Source organism: Macaca mulatta, chromosome 5 (assembly GCF_049350105.2).
Source record: "Macaca mulatta isolate MMU2019108-1 chromosome 5, T2T-MMU8v2.0, whole genome shotgun sequence".
Lineage (NCBI taxonomy): Eukaryota > Metazoa > Chordata > Mammalia > Primates > Cercopithecidae > Macaca > Macaca mulatta.
In genome coordinates, this window is record NC_133410.1 from 159172026 (window position 1) to 159193939 (window position 21914).

Here is a 21914-nt window from a genome sequence, read left to right on the forward strand (position 1 = left end):
TCATCTTCTAAATGTTTTTATACAGTAAATTATAATAAATTATTATTTGCCGGTTAGATTTTAGTACAGAAACAGTATACCACATTCTTTTTATTTCTTGGATTTATAATTCCTTCTTCAAAGCAGAAATATTAATAATAAGGCTAATATTTGCATGAGCCAGGGAGTGTTAAAAATACTTTACATAGCTCATTTAATTCTCATAAACCTTCTGCTTATTTCTAATTTTAAGATAAGAAAGCAGGCTCAGAGAGGTTACGTAATTTGCCTAAGTTAACATGGCTTTTGACAATTAGAGTCAGGATTTAAAAACAGGCAGCACGGTGCCAGAATCTGGGCTCTTAACCACTATGCCATATTAGCTCTTAGATGTCAGAAAAATAAAGAAAACAAAACAACCACAGTTCAAATATGAATGTGCATATAAATTTGTCTACTAATTCTTATGTTTCTCATAGTGAATTTTAAAAGGTTAAATCAGAATAATAATCAAGAACAAAAAATATTCATTTCCAAATCTAAAATTGATGAACATGCCAAACACATCAGAAACAACTAAACACCCTGCTCATTACTTCCTCTGATTATTGCCATACATGTCCTAAAGTACACCAAGCTTACGTGAAAGAAGAAGAAACCTCTTTAATCTGCAAACATTTACAAAAAAATGAGAGTCCCCAGTGGCAATATGTAATGGTTTAAAATAGCTCAAAAAATCAATTCACATTCATTTAAATGACCACGAGAAATATAATTATCCCTTCCAATTGAAATTAAAAATTTTTTAAATATGTTCTAATCATGCTGCCTATATTAAAACACAGTAAGGCAACTTCTGAATTAAAGTTTCATTAAAAATTTTACATACTATAGGTGTACTGTATGCATACATACACCCACTTTAATTTATTTATTTACTTATTTTTACAAGCTCAGATTCTGGAATTGTTCAAGCTCCACTGAAAAACCTCTTGTCATGGAAAATATGCAGCTTACTGATATTTAGAATGGTTTTCCTGTAATTAACTCCCCCTTGAGGATTTTAGGTTAGCAGCAGTAAAATTACCAACAGTACTCTAATATGCACCACATGCGCTGGTGTTCAATTCTCAGTGGTCTAATAGCTTTCTGCTAAAGAACTCTAAAAAAAAAATTAGAACAAAACTTTTCCAAGCATAAAATAAAGGATTATTATCATGTTTATATGTGCTGGGGAAAAGTATATTTTTAACTTTCATTTGCCTTATTCTCAACCATTATAAACAAGTATTTTGATATCTTCTGTGAGTATATTCTACACTAGTCTAAAAGTTAATTGGATGAAGTCAGAATATACTTTGGGTTCCATTTTAAAGCTCAATTCAGATATTTCTGGCTAATAAAATTGTTACTAACGTGATCGCCGTTTAAATTTTTCATATCATTATTAAGAAATGCCTTTTATTCTGGTTTAATTTCACCTTTTATTCTAGTTTAATATTTATCCTAACTTAATACTTAAACTGCAATTGTTATATAAAATTGGAGAAATCTGTCAGAAATGCTATCTTTAAAAATGATTTGATTCACTAAGGCTAAGAACAATGAAAGGCCTAAGAGAGAGAGAGGCTGGTCCTCAAAATGTAAAATTCAAGTTCTTCAGAGCTAACTCTGGACATGAGTTGATTTATCTATCCAATACAAAACAAGTAAGTAGAATTAAAATATAAAAAGAGCAAAAACACACACAAAACTGTTCCACCTTTGATAAAAATCCTTTTTAACATCTACTGAGCAAGTGAACTGGAATCATCAATAGCCTATATTAAAGTAAAAGAAGTTTATACTTTACAAATTAGCCATTTTTAAAAAAGAATACTACTGGAATAACAGAGTGTCTTCGAACATACATAAAATAAAAATGGGTATCTACTTAGTGTGATGTGAAGCACACACCATAACAGTATTCTGAACAGGACACATAAAGAATATCTTATAATCAACTATTGTTCTAAACTAATTGATTCCCCTCTATAGTTTATGCCATGTCCATAGCATTCCAAGTCAAGTAAATTGGCTCCGGAAAAATTAATGAAACTACAAAGCATAATTAGGAGAATAAGCCAGGTGCATCTTGTAATAATCATGGGTTACCCAAAATTTTAGAGAGAAGCTAGTATATGTTGATCCTAAAAAGGAAGCAACAGCATCTGGCATTATTGAAATTATGAGACAATGGCGTGATTTAAGATCTTTACATGATCTGTCATCCCTAGAAAACCAAATGAGTTACTTGTATCATTCCATATGCTTACAAGATACTTTTAAAATGATGTTAAATTCTCCTTATATATTTCTATTACAAAGCACATTCTCTACAAAATAAAAATGTCTTGAATTCAATAGGATTCTCTGCTACACTGTTTTAGCACCTGAATTAAAACCAATCTTTCTACCATTTAAAACACTTTTTACATGGCTTTAATTTGAATATAAAATTCCCATTATATTTAATAATGAATTTTAGAGGACAGCACAGCACACTGATGAAAATCTGGATTTCAGTCCATTAACCTGGGCTTTTTAGTCCTTTATCTACCAAAAATCATACTGGCCCTTTCTTTCCTCAGTTTCCTTATCTGTAAAGAATAAAGTTAGACTAGATATTAGCCTTAGGTTCCTTCTACATCTAAAATGCTCTGATAATAAATAACTGCTAACCTGGGCTCTGGCATTAGGAAAATGTTACAAATCATTGCTACTAATTTCTAATAAATTTTAAAACTATAAAATGGAAGAAAATGCCCTCAAGAATAAAATGCCCAGCTTTGCTTGAGCTGCTAATTTCCATAAAGAATATTTAATCATAAGAGGAAGTATTAATTTTAATTTAAAAATATGACTCAGTTTCTGCAAAGTTAAAGAAATCTCCCATTACAACATGACTTTTATAAATAACCACTTTGGAGGGTCTCTGTTTGAAAAATTACCTAAAGCTTTTTTCCCCAAGCAAGTTAATGTGAACTTGGGAAGGGCAATTAAATTGTCAGAATTAAAAAATTTGTTTTTAACTAGAAGGTAGCCAGAAGTAGAGTCATGGGGCTGGTATTGATCGCCCAAACAGAGAACATTACTCTTCAGGTATTTACTCTGCCACCTTTACACTAGAGGCTTTCCTTCAAATCAAATCAATCTATAAAAAAGATGGCTCTTACTACTAAAATACATAACTGATCTCCAATGGCACATCTATTTAGATATCTTCCTTTGATAATAATACAGTTCGTGGTGTTCTAAGATTCTGCATTTTTAAAATGTCCTATCTCCTTAGTTAAATTATAAATAAAAGTGAGAAGTCATAAAAATATAAGACTGACATACAATGCTCATTAATATCTATTTTAAACATTTAAATTCAACATTGAAGCATGGTATTTATCCATGTTAAAGTCTGTAATTTCAAAGGCTTTTTGATCACATTAACAATTTTGTTTTGCATACTTAATTCTTAATTAGTTTATTTTGGTTAGCTCCTTTAATACTTCAAAATTTTTAGATACCAAATTAAAATTGAATGTCACTATAAAATATTTAATAAACCAGTAAAAAATTAAGCTCTTTGTTTACAGAATATATTAGCATAAATTATGCTGACATCAAACAATACCATAATACAATCTGTGTGTTGAATTTATTTCATTATTATTTAAAATAAAATAAACATGAGGTAGGATTAGAATTTGTATTTTTTTCAAAAAATGTTATATTAAATATGATATATCTCTGAAATTATAAGACAACTGAAGAATCTCCTACACATTCAGATTTTTAAACATGTATTTCAAACCCAAGTTTTGTTTTTAATGCTTTGGAGTGTGACAACAATTATAAAATTACTATAACATTTTATTCAATGCTTACCTTTGCTGTTCTCTCTCAATTTAAAAATGCACAATAAAACAGATAATTAATTAACACTGGATTAACCTTTCAATTACTATCAAGAGTAGTCAGAATGAAATCTGCTTCTATACAAGTCAAGAGTCTTAGATGATAGTAAAATCATGTTAATGAATTCTTTTTTTGTCAAACATTATTGCATTATTAGCATTAAAAAAGCTGACAAAACAATATGATTTTAAAAGTTCAACAATTAAAATTTATTCATTCTTAAGAATCCTGTAATTCTTCAAAATGGTTAAATGTACTATTTTTGATAAGAATATATTTTAATAAATTCTGTATTAAATCTATACCACAAATTTTAAATTAAATTATTGATATCTAAGGATAAAAGGTTAATAGTCTATATGCAATTTTACAAAACAAATCATCCCCTTCCAGATATAAAAGGAAAATGTTTTTATGAAAACATATGGCCATGTATAGATCTCAGAACTCACAAATTACTGTAAATGATGGTTTAGAAGAGAGAAAAATAATTAAATTTCAAATTTTAAGTGGACATGGCAATAGAAAATTGCAAAAAAAAAAAAGTTTACTTTCTCAATGTAAGCATCATTAACCAAAAAAACCCAGAAACCCCCCAAAAAATAAACAAAAAAAGAAAAGAAAAAACCTCTGAAATCTGTTATCACCACCTAAAAACTATATGAACTCTAAAAGCAAAAGTGGCCTAATTAATTCTACATTTTATTTCTCTTTCTCCACCTCCTGTAGTTGAAGATGTAGGGCCATGAGACTATTATTGCTTTTAGATCACTTTGTTATTGACTATTCTCCGTATGATCATTTATTTTAAAGGACTGATGTCACATTTGGTGTTATATCTGATGACATATTGTGGACATTTTCTTCCAGAAATGGCTCTTTAAGGCTGAGTGCAAGAGGTTAAGCTGCCTGACTGAGGCCAAACCTAAGATTACAGATTTTTAATCTAAATTCGTAATATCCTTACTGAATATAAATTAACATTTATTTTGTATACTACATATTTCCATTTAACCACAAGCTGCTGCATGTTAAAAAAAATACCCTGAAAAAGGAAAATTAAAAGTATTTCTGACCTTATTAAAAATCAATTTATATTTTACAAAATCAGAATAATTTTAACATGGGGAGAAGCATTTCCCCCTTAACCAATATATCTTAATTGACTTTCAAAAATCATAAAATAAGTGAAATTTTATGATAAAAATTTATACTATCAAATCCAAAGGACCTTTTCACTTTTTCCAATTTACTTATCAGACTTTTACCTAAACTGAATCATAGTCATATGCATTGTAACAAAAAAGGAAAAATGTTTTGTTAAGCTCTGATAACAAAATAATACAGAATAGGAACATATGAAAATAATGTTTATTCTATTTTTCCATGAGCCATCTATCATAACCATCTACATATCAAGGCTTAGAAAGTATCTAGGCACTTGGACATTTATTATTATCTTTCACTTCATGATCTCATGCTAAAATACCACGACTGGGGGAAAACCATGTATACACAACAGAACCTGGAAACTTATCTGGTTTGAAAATGCTGTCTTCCTGATATTCATGGATTTAAGGCATGCCTCCTGGATTCGTTTACTCAAAGCTGAATGTGTCGCTTAAAAGGAGACATATTTAATCTTTGTACTCTGAAACAAAGGGTCTATGTTAAGTAAGTTTTGTATGTGTAACATAATAAATAAATATACCCGATACCATAATTTAATAGGACTCTATAGTAACTATAAAAATTTAACTTCTCTTTCTGGTATGAATAACCATGAAATGTGGTGTTGGACCATTTTACAGTGCCTTGTAATAATGAAGTTATGCTCTTCATTACCAAGTCCTGTACCTGCTGCTATTGGCAAGGAATGGTTTATACACTGACCATGTTCCACGGCTGTTTTTAGTGTCGCTTCAGGATGTGTCGATCCTAGAGGGTTACGCACAAATCGTCGCCGGCGCCGCAAGTCATCTTCCCAGTAGTCAAGGCGCCAGAACTCACGAGGACGACTACAATGAAACAGAGAAGCCACATATGTTAGCAATTATCAAACAGCGTGGTAGCACTGAATTTCTGCATAAAGCTCTCCTTGTTTGCTCTGCCTTTTTTTCCCTCTCCTTCCACTTAATTCTCCCTCCATCTCACACTCCCCTTTCTGCAATCTTTAACTTAGGTATGTCCTTGAAAATAACAATATCACCTTCTAGTCTAAGGAACTCCTTTTCCTTTTCTTGGAAGGTGAAATGAGCACTAAATACATCATTTTGAAATGAATTGCTGACAGTGTGATCAGTTTCCCCACACTCTAGTGGCATGTGCTCTGATTTCAGCCTCATTTCAGCCTCAGCAGGGCACCTTTCTCTGTAGCTGCATTTATAAACCAGAATAGGGAAAAGGCTATTATAAATATGGTATAGCATTACCTATATTAATCAAAGTCCGTCCCCCTTCATTTTTCTTCCTAATTTGTGCCTTTTTGCACAAGGTCAGTAAATCATACCATGAATTCTTGGTCCGGAAAGTGTTAACTTTAATGAATATCTCAGTTACATGGTTATGTATGTGATAATAAAATATTACTCTGTTTAGATGTGCAGGAATTTAATTAAAATAATCTCTTAAAATATTCATTACATTTAGCCCCTGAGGCTTAGAACAACACAAGAAAATGCATTTCTTTTCCATTTACTGTTTTTAAATAAACCATTCCTGTAGAGTGAAATAGCAATCTATTTTCAAGCAAATCAGATTGGATTTCTGTTTTATGTACTCTGTTTTTATATTTAATTAAAAACTACATGCTATATGATGTGCAATAATTGCTATATCAAAAGCATACTTTTGGAAATGTATTTTTTAAAAAAAGGTTTGCTCATTTCAAATTCTATATTTTCCCCTATTACATAGACATTTTATATGGCAATATATAAATGTCAGCTTTCTCTCTTGTTAACTAATCATGATCTAGCATGCTGGAAAAATATTTTATAATGAAAATACTGAAGGTTTTTCAGTTATAGTAAGAAAAAATCTCTGTAGAATATATTAATTCAATAAAGATATACAGCCTGAACACCTGTAAGTTTCAATAATGAAATTAAAAAATTATTCATAATCAAAACTTCTTCAGGAATGACTAATACAAAATACAATCTTAGTTATATTTCATGAGCTAATAAAATTGTATCTGTCAGCTTTGACAAATTAGTAGTCTTTATCAACTGACAGTCCCAAAATACCCAAGTAAAAGTTACCTTTATTTGATGTTTTAAAGATGTTATCTTTAAAAATTCAAAATAGGTTTTTAAATAAATACTTTTATCAATTAAAAAGCATCTTGTATTAATAAAAAGCATAAATAAACAGTACATTATTTAAAGAAAATTTTTTTAAAACAGTAGAGACTGATCTCTGAAAATGCTGAAGGGATAAGAACATCAAATATTTCCTTGGTTGATTTTGGTCAGGAGAAGGAGATATAATGTAATCGAAATGTAATACAAAAAAAGTATAAGAATCACAGTTCTCAAAAAGGAAAAATTAAAAAGCTATTATTATATATTTCTTCATTATTCTGTCTAAATTTGAAATAAAACCACGATGTTATTTAAAAATAAATAAATAACCACAGAATATACACACAATCAAAAGACAACAGTTGTTTTAATTCAATTAATAAAATGAAATTCTCCTTAGGTGAGAAGGAAAAACGCAGTACACAGATGGCTATGTGTAGGGCTTTGATAGTCATGGAGCTTGGATAGGCACTTCATCATTCTGCCTACCTACATTTATCTGTGAAAATTATTATCAAATATCAGCCAGGATGCAGTCGTGAATCACTGGCTGCTCCTCGTCTTCAGGGGAATGATACAATGAGGTACTATTCATCAGTGCGGCAATCGGCACAAGTAATTAGTTCCCTAGACTGAGATCTCCTACAAAGCCTATTTCAGTCAGCACCACAAACATATGACGATGTAAAGCTAATGAAAGCTGTTCAAATTTGTTAACCTTTTCTGCCATCAATCCTTCTAATACGCTATGCTTCAGTATTATGCAAAGGTAGTAAACTATTAATTTGTCATTCATCCATCCTTCTACATTTTGAGTCAAATTAAATGATGTCATACTTCTTGATAACAATTAAAATTATAAGAGATGTTAAGCTGCTATGATAAAATTATGACTAAATTAGGTAACAATAGATTCTCCTAAAATGCACCATAGTGAAGTCAAATTCAATGGCTATTAAGCTTATGCACAATAACTTTTATCACACAGCAGAAAAACCAGAGGAATTACAAAATTATTCACAAATTATCAAGTAACTCAAAGATAATATCTATAGGAAAAATAACCAAAATTAGGAAGAGAAAAACAATAATATTTATTTTTATACCTTGACACTAACAAACAATGGTCAAAATGGTGATGTTTGGCTAAAACAAAAATACCAATACATCAGGGAAGTGAGAATTTGTTCACATAATAGAAATGAAAGTTAAGTTTCATTTCTGCTAACTATATATATATATGTATGCACACATACATACTGTCTTCAAATATATTCTATCAATTTTTTTCTTTTTTTTTTTTTTTTTTTTTTTTGTTTGTTTTTTGAGACGGAGTCTCACTCTGTCACTCAGGCTGGAGTGCGGTGGCGCAATCTCGACTCACTGCAAGCTCCGCCTGCCGGGTTCACACCATTCTCCTGCCTCAGCCTTCCGAGTAGCTGGGACTACAGGTGCCTGCCATCACGCCCAGCTAATTTTTTGTGTTTTTAGTAGAGACAGTTTCACCGTGTTAGCCAGGATGGTGTCAATCTCCTGACCTCATGATCCACCCACCTTGGCCTACCAAAGTGTTAGGATTACAGGCATGAGGCACCGTACCCAGCCTATTCTATCAATCATTTTTTAAAATACTTACAAAAGGTCCAAATAGAATAAAAGACTCTGTAATACCTCAGCATGTTAATATTTACAATCTCCTGAAGCTATGTCACTTAAGGACTACTTTTTCCAACACAATCCAGTTACAACACAACTAAAAACAATCTGAAGACAAAGCAAATATCACTTAGTTCAGATCACAGATCTAGAAAGAATTATAAAAATGATTTCAAAACACCAACAATTTCAATATATTTTTTGAGAGTCTCTTCATATAAAGCACTGCTCCAGGTGATATAGGATACAAAGTTCTCATGTAATGTACTTATAATCAAACAGTTAGCTATTAGTCTCATTTGAGAAAATAGCATTTATCATCCAATTTCAGATGGTGAAGGTAATACATGTTTTTGGAGAAAAGGCCACACACCCGCTTATTTGAGATGAGGTTCATTACTAGCATGTTTAAAGCCATTTACATAGTAACAAATCTGGGTCTAAAGTACAATGTTTTGTTTCCCTAAGTCTGCTCCCTCCAACAACATGTACTCTCAGTATAACGCTCTACCACATACACAAAAATATGAGGCAGACTTTGTCATTTTTAAAACAGTATTATAAACGAGAATGTGTAGGTTTTGGTCTTCAACTTACTTTCTTCACTTTCATTTAAGAAATACTGTTCCCTACCCCGTCACTTCCTCAAAAGCCTCATCTAGGGGAAAGAGGATACAAAATTGGCAAATTTATTGATAACATAGTAATCCAACCCTCTTCCCAAAAGGTTATAAAGTAATTAAAAGATTATACATTTTTATAGTTATCACCATGGTATGACCAGCAAAATTTAAAAGACTTCATGTATTCAGAAACAGATTGTTGACCAAATATAAGCATGGATAAGATGAGAAATCACTTATTCTGGGACCTTATAAGTACATATCTAGATCACATTATATACCTATACCTTTATATACCTGTATCTATCCCCAAAAGTTACATTAATACTACACAATGCCCTTTCACAAACTTCACTCATATCCATTTCCACTAAGATTCTCAAAATATTCAAAGTAAAGAGGTCAGCCTAAGTTTTAGATCTGGAAATACTATTTCCTTCAGAAGACATAAGACCTTCTCTACAAAGATGCCCTACTTAGGGCTCCTCTTAGGACACAATCTCCAGGTACTAAAGTCTTTGACTGGTAGAACATAAGTCTTTAAAAAGTTATGAATGGCACTCAAGTTAAATACTATAATCTTTCTAAATTTTTTTTAATTTAGTTTTTTCATTCTTTAGTCTAATTTCAGAGACTGAAGTTAAAATCACCAGGTAAGTCTATTGGACTTTTCTAAGTATACATCATCTAATTATGTTTCTACTTTTTAAAAAACTTTCATGTTATGTGTTTGTATACACACACCTTTAACACATCACTATAATCTACATAAAATAATATAAAGCAATGTCACAGGCTTTTTTGTTTTTGTTTTTGTTTTTTTGAGATGGTAGAGTCTCTGTCACCCATGCTGGAATGCAGTGGCCCAATCAGGGAACAAAACAAAGCTCATTGCAGCCTCTAACTCCTGGGCTCAAAAGAGCCTCCTGCCTCATCCTCCCCAGTAACTGAGACTACAGATGCACACCACCATATCTGGCTATTTCTTTTGAATTTTCTTAGAGATGGGATCTTGCTATGCTGCCCAGGCTGGTTTCGAACTCTTGGCCTCAAATGATCCTCCTCCTTGAGCCACCTGAGTATATGGGATTACAGGTACAAGTCACTGAGCTTGGCTGGCAATGCCATTTTAATACATAGAATATATGTTTTATGTTCTACAAGAACAGAATTTGATAGATTATTAAATTTTTAGAAAGAAATATAACTCAAACATCAATAGATAGGCTATTTTTTCTATTTCCTAGGCCCATTATGGTTGCTGATTTGATCAGGTAGAACAAATGAATAAGAATTAAACAAATGAGAATCACCTGGAAGAGGTAGAAGTATTAAAACAAAATCAACAACTAAGGTACGATTCACATTTTTCCTCTAATAGTTAAATGATACAACTATAGAAATCTGATTATTATTTTTCTCATGTTAATTGTAAGAATTTTAGGCTGGGCAGTGTGGCTAATGCCTGTAATCCTAGAACTCAGGGAGGCTAAGGAAGGAAAATTGCTTGAGGCCAGGAGTTCGAGACCAGCCTGGGCAACATAGGAAGACCCTGCCTCAAAAAAAAAAAAAAAAAATTAGACAGGTATGGTGGTGCATGCTTGTAGTTCTAGCTTCTTGGGAGGCTAAGGTGGGAAGATTTCTTGAGCCCAGAAGTTGGAGGTTGTTGTGAGCTATGATGACGACACTGAACTCCAGCCTGGCTGACAGAAGGAGAGCCTATCTCCAAAAAAAAAAGTAACTGTAAAGTTTAGATCTTTTGAAACCCAATTAGCCAGTTAACATGGTATGAATGGCCAAATATTCTAATAAAATACCAATATATTTTCTAATAACAATTATTTATTATTTACCTGAGCCAGCTGTGGGAATACAAGGATTATTACAATGTTGTCCCCGATCTCATGGAAAAGGCAGATGCAAAAACAAATAATAAGAATTCAGAAAAGTATGTGTAACAGAACAGAGCTCTACAACATGGCTATTAAGGTGCACAACTCCAGGGGGCACTTTTCACATCAAAATTTTTGTAAATAACATGCCCTGGAGTTATGCAACGCTCATTGTACATTACTAAATGCCACCGCCCAAGTGCTAGGAGAACACTCACTTTACCCACATATCCCCCAGCTCCCCTGCCCCACAGTTCAATGCTCAGGCTCCTTTCTTTCTCTGGAATCCCAAAGTCAAATCTAAACTTGGGAACAGGAAACAGAACAAAGCCCTTCAGACACTATCAGTGGCAGTTTCACAGTCAGTATTTCCCTGACGTAGGAAAAAGTGGTCATATTACGAAGATGCTTGGTTGTCAAAACACAAGCAAAATTCAATAAAAAGACTAAAATAATTAAGTACATAAGAGAAATATTAACATTTATTTAACTAAAGCCGTTACGTTTGCGTCGCTATATAAAAGTTGTTAACTTTCTGGACATTGCTGTATTAAAGCACAGTAGTTTCCAGAACAATGTTAATTATTGAAATCAGTGGTAGCTATGTAAGTATCCCAATTATTCTACAACCTAAATGAACTGGAACCTATTATCTAATTAGTCAAATGTATGCATGTCTATCATCTCACTGGTTTTAGTGTCATTTTAATGTAACTTAAATATAAGTCAATAAAAGTATATGAGTTTTAAACAGAAAACCTGTCAAAACACAATCATATTAGAAGATTTTCCCATTTTCAATCTGGCCCACTTTCCTTTGGCAATACCTGATAAATCTGGATAACCTCAACAGAAGTCAGTAATAAATTCTTCTAGCTAAAGTTCCAAATCCTAGAAAATTTTAGCACTTCGTATTTTGTTCTTAAATTTTCACACTGCCTGTTTTTTTAAACTTCTATATCTGACTAGTTTCTATTTCCATATTTTTAGATTAAAAATTCATGGTAGACATTAGTTACAACTTAAATAAATGGTAACCCCTAAAAAGCAGTAAACATTTTCAGTGCACTGTCAGCTTGAAGATAAAAGCACTTAAGTTCTAGAAAGGTTTCACATTCTGTATAAATCTTGATGAAATAATGTTCAGGTACTATAGGGTCTCATACAATATAAGACAATGCTTTATCTCACAAACTGAAATCTATGGTGCCTTCATGAAGATAAAAAGAAAATTAACTAAAACCTCTGTTTACAAAGTACCAATTATAAATCAAGTGCAGTTGATCTATGCATTATGCTGTCTTAATGAAAAGGACACACAAAAACAAAAACAAATCCTTCAATTGTGTGGATTCTAGCAGAGAAGACATATACTAAAGCAGAATTCTTTCTTTATTGAGGCCTGACATGAAGATTTTATGTTACAATGAGACGCTGGAGTATCTATATTTTATTTAATTACGTAAAATCAAATTTTACGTAGTTAGGAATTTCTGCATGTCACTATTCAATGTATGTCTGTATTTTTTTTTAAGCCATCTAGATACCCATCTTCAATTAATTATTAGTTTGGATATTTTGCAAAAATATAATTTTGCAACCAAGTTAATTATTCAAGAAATGATCCCGAGCCTTTCCTGTCTGTTGTTAGCCTGTGGACCATTTCTTTCTTCACTTAGAATTTTTACAGGGATTGAGTAAAGTTATGAGACTATCCAAATCTGGTGTTATACTACCAGTTAAAGCTCTAACAAAAGAACCAGAAGCCTTAAAGCTCACCTCAGTCTCACTATTTAGACAAATCTATTACACTGTCCCCAAATACCTAATGTAAAAAAATTCACCAAACACTTGTTGAGTGCCACAATTTGTACCAAATTGTGGTACACACAAATGAATGATGCTGGGCTCAGCCCACATAGGACAATGGGGACAAGGAAATTGTGCAATATAAAAAATAACAAGTTAAAATAGACTATATTACTTTAGGTTACTCTGTTCTACACACTCTTCTCTGTTATATACAGTACCGCCAAGCCTCAACAACCCTGCCATGATTAAATACTGCTATTCTCATTTTAAAGGTGACGAAAGTAAGTTTTACCCATTGGTAGTAAATAATAAAGTCTACTGACGTCTAAGCCAATGAGCTTTTCACTACATAGCATTTCCTCTTGAACATCTTATTCGTTACTATTATAGCTATGATCAAAGTACTAATTAACCCTGACTGAGAGGACTGAGGATTTCATTAAGATTTAAATGAGGATCTATTTTGTAAGTTCCATGAAGACAAGGGTTTATGCGTAATTCACTGACCAAGCACAGTAACTTTTACAAAACAGTCACTTAATAAATAATTGATCAAAGAGTAAACCAATGACTTCTAAACAGAAACTTAAATGATAAATAGGAGTCTGCTGAACAAAATGGAAAAGGCACTACAAGCCAAGAAATAGCATGGATAAAGGCATGGAAACATAAAAGGGCACTGTAATTTAAGGAAGTTTTGGTAAGAAATCACAGCTAGAGAGTCTCAGGATGGCAAAAGTCAAGGTGAAAAACAGGTTTAAAACCAGATTTCACAAGGCCTTGTATAGTTAACTAAAGTAACTACCTTTACATCCTAGTCTACAGAGACAGCATCAGGCTTTCACAACAGAGGTTTAATATGATCAGGCTTATATGCACATGGCAGCAACATACAGAATGTCTGGATTAAGGCAGTTAGGACGGACCCTAGAAGTGAAGGCTTGACAGACATATCTGAGGTAGAATAGATAAGACTTCACATGATATTCAAATATGGAAGATGAGGAAAAAGATAATGAGAATGAAATCAAGGGTTGTAACAAGATGGAAGTTAGAAGATAAAGATGTTAATTAAAAATAAATCTGTGTTAAACAGGCCTGACTGGGAAAAATAATCACATCCTAGATGCCTAATAACATCCAGGCAGGTATTTCTAACAGCTAAGTAATATAACACTGGAACTTGAAAGACAAGAGACCTGTGCTAGAGATTTAAAATAGGGAGATTGACCAGGCATGGTGGCTCATGCCTGTAATCCTAGCACTTTGGGAAGCTGAGACAGGTGGATCACTTGAGCCCTAGAGTTCAAGACCAGCCTGGCCAACATGGCAAAACCCTCTCTCTACAAAAGATACAAAAATTAGGCAGACACGGTGGCTCACGCCTGTAATCCCAGCACTTTAGGAGGTTGAGGCAGGCAAATCATAAGGTCAGGAGTTCAAGACCAGCCTGGCCAACACGGTGAAACCCCATCTCTACTAAAAATACAAAAATTAGCCAGGCATGGTGGCATGTGCCTGTAATCTCAGCTACTTGGGAGGCTGAGGCAGGAGAATTGCTTGAACCTGGGAGGCAGAGGTCACAGTGAGCTAAGATCGTGCCACTGCATTCCAGCCTGGGTGACAGAGAAAGACTCCATCTCAGGAAGAGAAAAAAAAAACAAGATACAAAAATTAGCCAGGTGTGGTGGTGCATGCCTGTAGTCCCAGCTACTTGGGAAGCAGAGGTGGGAGCATCTTCCGAGTCCAAGAGGTTGAGGTTGCAGTGAGCCGAAATCGTCCACTGCACTCCAGCACAGGTGACAGAGTGAGATCCTGTCTCAAAAAATATACAAGAAAATAGGGAGATTGATTAACCTTAGGAGTCAGCAGATTTAGTATTCATTTAACAAAAATGTATGAGTGTTTATTGTAAGCCCAGGTATTGTGCTAGACTCAGAGAAGAGTCTATTGAAAGGACAGGAGAAAGATAGGGATGAATATTGCAGAAGAGAAAAGGATCAGTAAAAGAAACAGAGAAGTAAGTAACAGTGCCTTACAATCAGTAAGACAATGGACGAACCAAAATAGAACAGTGCCAAAGACAAATGAACAAAGATGTTTCAAAGCAGTGAGTGGGTACCATTATTTAATTCTGCTTAAATATGCCCAAAAGGATGAAAAATGAAGAGAAGCCTTTGTTCATGTTTTGTGTTTTTAACAGCTTTATGACATATAATGTATACACCATAATCCTCACCTGTTTAAAATGTACAATTCAATGGTTTTTAGTATATTTATGGAGTTGTACAATCATCACCATAATCTAATTTGAAAACATTTTTATCACCCCAAAATGAAACCCCATACCCATTACCAGTCATTCCGCATTTTCCCTTCCTCCCAGCTCCTGGCAATGATTAGCCTACTTTCTTTCTCTACATATTTACCTATTCTGGACATTTTATATGAATGGAATCCATATAATATGTAGAATTGTGTGACTGGCTTCTTTCACTCAGCATGTTTTTGAGGTTCATCTATGTTGTAGCACTCATTAGTAGTTCATTCTTTTTATTGCTGAATCATATTTCATTGTGTTGATATGCTGCATTTTGATTATCCATTCATGTATTGACGAAAACTTGAGTTGTTTCCATTTTGTGGGGATCTTTGGGTTTTACAATAAGAAAACGGAACTACTTGGTTAACTATCTAGCATTCACTTCTCTCCTCTTTCCTAATAACTGAATTACAATTTTGTTTAGATATCACTTTTTAAATGTTTCTCTGACTTATGGAAAGCTGACCAAATTATGATATTTCCTGTCATTCTCAGCAGTTACTGGTTCAGGAATCCAGTTTTGAGAGGCTCACTGCATAAATTCTGCCTAGCAACCATTTTTCACCAATATGAAATGGAAACCTTCTATTCAGTGGTTGAGACAAGAGTTCTTTCTTTTTCCTGATGGTCTGAAGCAATGAAACGTGTAGACCCAGTTGCTGGCAGTCAAAACGCATCCATGAGAGAAGCCAGATTGGAAATAGTTTACACATCCAGGGACAGAGAACAGAAAGAGTTGCAGGAATATGGAGCTAGAAGTGTGCCCCAAAGCCTATACATACCTGTACTTCTACTTATAAGAGATATTATACTTCTTCATAATCTGTTTAAGTGAAGAAGTTCACGTGGTGCAAGGTTTCTTATTACTCGCCTTTGAAACCATCTAACAGATACATGGATTACTGGTGATGCTGTGAGCAATTTGATTACACTGGTTGGAAGGAAAAGCAGACTCATGCTTTGGTGGCAACAGTTAATATTGATTTCCTCTTCAAAAATTTTGACCATGAAAGGAATTAGAGAGCTAGGATGGTAGTTTCAAGAAGGTAAAGAACAGACTTAAGCATGTTTGCAGATGGAAAAGATGAAGTCCAAAGAATTCAAAGAAACTGAAGATGGCATTGGGGTAGGAGGTGGGTAGCAGGAGCAGGGTTTGAGAAAGACAGAAGAAGTATGATTCCATAAAAAGATAACATGATGAACTTGGAAGTAACCGAGGTCATCTCTTTCTCTGTGGCAAAAATCCAAGGATGTAAGACTCTGTACTTTAATAAATTCAGGGCTGAAGAGAAAAAAAACTAAAGGCCAGATTTTGACCTGATTATTTCTATTTTTTCTACTAAGTAGCATATTTTTGACTGAAGAAAAGAATAGAGGGGTAAAATTAGAAGAGGTGCCTTGGGGAATACAAAAGAAAGCTGACAAAGGAAAAGTTTAACGATGATTAAATAGCTTATGAAGGTCCAGCTGAGTTTGGAAACCACTGAGGTAATGTAGCATCAATCTGCAGAATCGTGTGATTTTCCTATGCCCCGACTCTGACCATACTTAGTAACCTGGGAGAAAGTAAAAACGCAGCTGAGGCCAGGCATGGTGGCTCACACTTATAATATTACCCAGCACTTTGGGAGGCCGAGGCGGGTGGATCATGAGGTCAGGAGTTCGAGACCATCCTGGCCAACATGGCAAAACCCGGTCTCTACTAACGATACAAAAAATTATCTGGGCGTGGTGGTGTGTGCCTGTAATCCCAGCTACTCGGGAGGCCGAGGCAGGAGAATCACTTGAACCCAGGAGGCAGAGGTTGCAGTGAGCTGAGATCGCATTATTGCACTCCAGTCTGGGTGACAGGGTGAGACTCCATCACAAAAAAAAAAAAAAGCAGTTGACCTGACTCATTCAAGATTTAGGACTGATTTGGTTGGCAGACCAAAATAAGGGAAGTTAAGGAAAATGAGTAGGCTAGTAAGAATCCCTGGGATGACAATGGGTGATAAATCCATGATCTTTCTGGACTTCAATAAAATAAATAACATAGGCTTTATAGACATTGACTCATTGGGAAATCAAATTTATCCTGCATCCCAAGCTACGTGTATTGATGATAACTAATCAATATAACTGGCTTATGATGCAGTGTAAATTTGGTTTTCCAATGAAACAATCAGTAATTCTGTTTAATCAATATATCCAGTCCTCTTATTTACTGCTATTATGTTTTCAACTTGTACTAAAACACACCTAGAATAAAAGAATGGAGGATTATACTGTACTTGAAGACTTCCTTCAGTCTTCAAAAGTGATAGGATCACTAGCCAGGAGATGAGGATAGGGAGGAGAAGATTGTTGTAAATAATCATGGGACTGAACAATCTATACACAGAAACCATCTGAAGGCTTAGGGAGACAGGACCTCACTCTTTTAAGAAGTATATTACATTACGCTCCTGGAAAGAGGATGGGAACTAAAATTTACTGACTGCCAATAATGTATTAGGCATACTATTACGTATTTTACATGTGATCTCATTTAATTCTCAAAACAACCATATAAATTAGAGATATAACACCTATTTAACGGTTGAAGAATTGAGGCCCAGAAGGTGAGTGATTCAGTTACTAAGAAATAGCGTTAGACCCTCCCATCTAGAACTATCCATTACCAAAATTTTTCCAGGCTACTTTGGCTAAGACATTCATATTAGGTTCATTAATATACTTCTTATGACAGTTCATTATATTGGTATGAGTTTAAATATCTCTTTCATAAAGTGACGATTTAACTATAACCAAAACATTTTTATAAATTATATGAAAACCTATCAACACACATTTCAATAAAGAATAACTAGAAAATTCATAATTTTTCCAGCATTAGCAACACCCAAAATTCAAATAGCAAGGCTATTAAACTAAGGGTAAGGAGTTACAAGGCTCTATCACTTTTCAATGGATAAGTATAACTAAGTACTGTGTAGTGCCAGGTCAGCATTTGTAAGTAAGTAGCCTGGAAGATATTAATATTAGAAATATTTTTAGTAACCCCATCACTTGCCCCAAATTTGGAAGAACTACATAAGCATCTACATGAAACAATCTCATATCCAAGAACCACTGCTTTGGCATACAGAACCTTTATTTCTACGTGCTCTCTATCTCTCTTTCTCTCTCTCTAAGACAAGGCCTCACTCTGTTGCCCAGGCTGGGGTGCAGTGGCACAGTCATGGTTCACTGCAACCTCAACATCGCAGGCTCAGGTGATCCTCCCACTTCAGCCTCCTGAGTAGCTGGGACTACAGGCACATGCCACCATGTCAGGGGAATTTTTGCATTTTTTGTAGAGATGGGGTTTCACCCTGTTGCCCAGGCTGTATTTCTCTCGAAGTCAAGTCCTATATCACGTTTGTTGTTGTTTTTCTTAAGATACTTTGAAAGTAATAGGAAGACAAGAAAAAAGCAAATAAATAAATAAATAAATAAATAACCCTCCATAGTATAACATTTTGATCTTTAAATAAATAATTTTTAAAAGTTTACATGAAAAAAAACCCAGCATAATCCATCACTTCCTCTCTTTAAACCAAAACTCTCGGGAAAATACTGAGAGTAAATAACTGATTTTAACTAACATAAAGGAAAAAAACATATATATATACTGTGCTTTGCAACCTGGATAAATTAAAGCATTAGCAAAATGTATGTGCTCTTTATCCACTGGGGAAAACAAGGCTTATTATGTTACATTTCCAGGTTTTTAAGACAGTTGGAAGCCAGTTCTCTGAATAGTTGCTGTCATCTCCTGGATACTTTCTAGTACTTTTCAATTTTGAAGCAATTATTCACATTCTAAAGTGATTTATTTTCCTCTCTTTCTTTGCTACATTTCATTTCTTCTGGTTCTCAATGACCATCTCTACTTTGGCTTAATTATATTCATTTACAAATATTTTCTGAGTACCTGCTACCATCTGGAAAGAACTGGTTGAGGTGCCTTAAGAAATACTCATATGAAGAAAACACAAGTCTCTAATCTCAAGGCACCTAAAATCTAATAAATGGGATAAAATAAGAAAACAAAAAATTATATGACATAAAATCCACACCATAAGAAAAGTAAAAACCCAATGCTATGGAAAGGCAAAGAAAAGAGGAATCACATTTGTTTTAAAGGGATCAAGAAGCTTTAAGGAGCAAGAGATTTTTGAGAAATATCCTTAAGAAGAGGCCAATTTTCAATTGATACACAAAGAAGATGATGACATTTTAGGCTTTTAAGAGATCTTAAGTAAAAGTATAGAGGTCTGAAAATTGGAAGCAGTCTCATTTAGCTGGTCCAATAGGAAATGAAATATGAAAGATAAGTTAGAGCCATAACATAAAAAAACAGGAATGAAAAACTAGTAAGTTTATATTTCACTCATTTACTCACTTGTTCATTTAATAAAAAACACATACTGAATACCAACAATGAGTAAAGATGGGAGATTCAGTCATTTGGTGATAGAAAGTCATTATCCTCCAGGATCTCAAAATCCAGTAAGAGAAACAGATATATGAAGAGATAATTACAATATATGCAAAAGGTACCTTAGGGACACAGTGGAAGGGCATTATGCAAAGTAATAGAAGGCTTCTTAGGAGACAGTAATCCACAAATTGAGTCAAAGAGTTAACAGATGTTAACCAGGAGAGTAAGAAAAGGAAAATCATTCTTTCTCAGGGAATAGCATTAGCAAAGCCAAACAAGTAAGAAACAACTGGGTATAAGCTAAACTTAAATGTTTCCAGAATTTTTGGAGAGGCATAAAGCAAGAAGTGCCCAAACAAGAGGCTATAGAGGGCAGGGGCCAGATCATGAAGAATCATTTTAGGAGTCTGGCTCCTGGTTTAAAACCTATGTGTGATTTTTTTCAGGCCTTACCATGGGCAGTTACAAAGCCTTTACCGGGCAGGCCTCATGGAGAAAAGCTATACTCCTCACATCAGACTTGATGTACAGCAAATGCTTCGCATCTCTGGAGGGAGTTGCAGCTAAGGTCTTAGGCCTCTCTGGCCAGTTATGCTCTTTGCACATTTACATTCCTAGCCCTGATGACTTCATTCTTAGGTCTGTATCTGAAACCTTGGCCTAAGATCCTCTCCAGGCATCTCTTCCTAGAACTCCTTACTCAGAGAGGAAGGGGAAACTCTGAAGACAGTATTCCCTACTCTGATTCAGCCTGTTCCAAGACCACCCCGCTAGCCCTTCCTCTGACCTCATGGTCCATAAAACTACCAGAGTCTTTAGTTTCAAGTTCCTTCAACAATAAGATGACTCTCATATCTGCACAGATCCACACTAACCCTTGAAAAGCATGCCATTCTATGGGGGGAAATAGAATGGGGAATCAACCCCTTCCTTTGGCTTTAGACTCTTGCTAATATCATCATAGTAAATGATTAAAGGCTTACCCTTTCATTTTCGGCTTCTTACTTCAATTGGCTACTCCTACACCTGACAATTCAACTCTCCTACCTCAGCTTAGGTATGACCATGTCATGTTAAGGAGCTTGAGTTTTACCCTATAGCAATGGGGAGATATTGAAGTGTTTTAAGCAGGTATTATGACTGCAGAAAAATAGAAACATTAGACTATAGGGAAGAAATGTCTTAAATGAGGACATAAGAAAGTGGAAAAAAAGTAAGAAAGTTATTGGAATAAACAATATGTAATGAGGGTCTTCAATACTAATTTTTAAATTTCAATTTTTCAGGTTTATCCTATCAAGATATTATTGAAATTTGCCTAAAATTGTCGATGATACAAGGTGGGCAATAAATATAAATGAATAAGGGCATGAAAGAAAAGCTCAAGCATACAGCCATTTTGTTCACAACAAAATAATTTCCAAACCATGTGATGTACAAAGTTAATTAAACGTTACATTGAAAAAGTAGACCTAGAATTGAAGTAGAGAGATCAAAGTACTAAAGGTAAGAGTAGAGATGAAAAAAAGAACATAGGAATGGTCTAACAGATGATCTATCACCTCAGCACAGAAAGGACATACACGTAATCTACTCACATTCCACTCATCTCCCTGAGTCTTGTAATACTGTAAAAGAAATGTGTTTCCTGGCTGGGTAGCCATTTCCCAGCAAAACTTTAAACTATAGAAAGAGGCATGAAACTATGGTGATCAGCTGGCCATATCTGCGACAGATGACAACAGGTACCAAAAAGAAAACAGAAAAAAGGGACAGAAAATACAAGGAAGGTAATAGGGGACATGTTAACATCTCAAGTAAGATGCTTAGAAATAATTTTCTGAAAGCAACCTTTGAGCAAAGACTTGAAGGAGGTGAAGGTGTCGGTTATGCAGATATCTTAAA

At 34.1% G+C, this 21914-nt stretch overlaps 1 protein-coding gene across 5 annotated transcripts in view; it reads right to left on the minus strand.

Moving 5' to 3' along the window:
• The window catches only part of LRBA (LPS responsive beige-like anchor protein), a 766998-nt gene that overhangs the window by 321208 nt on the left and 423876 nt on the right, over positions 1–21914 (minus strand). For all 5 annotated transcript variants that reach the window (XM_028848808.2, XM_028848811.2, XM_028848807.2 and 2 more), the window contains exon 38: positions 5824–5948. In XM_028848808.2, coding sequence (XP_028704641.1) covers positions 5824–5948 — 125 coding nt within the window. The remainder of the gene's footprint in view (positions 1–5823; positions 5949–21914) is intronic.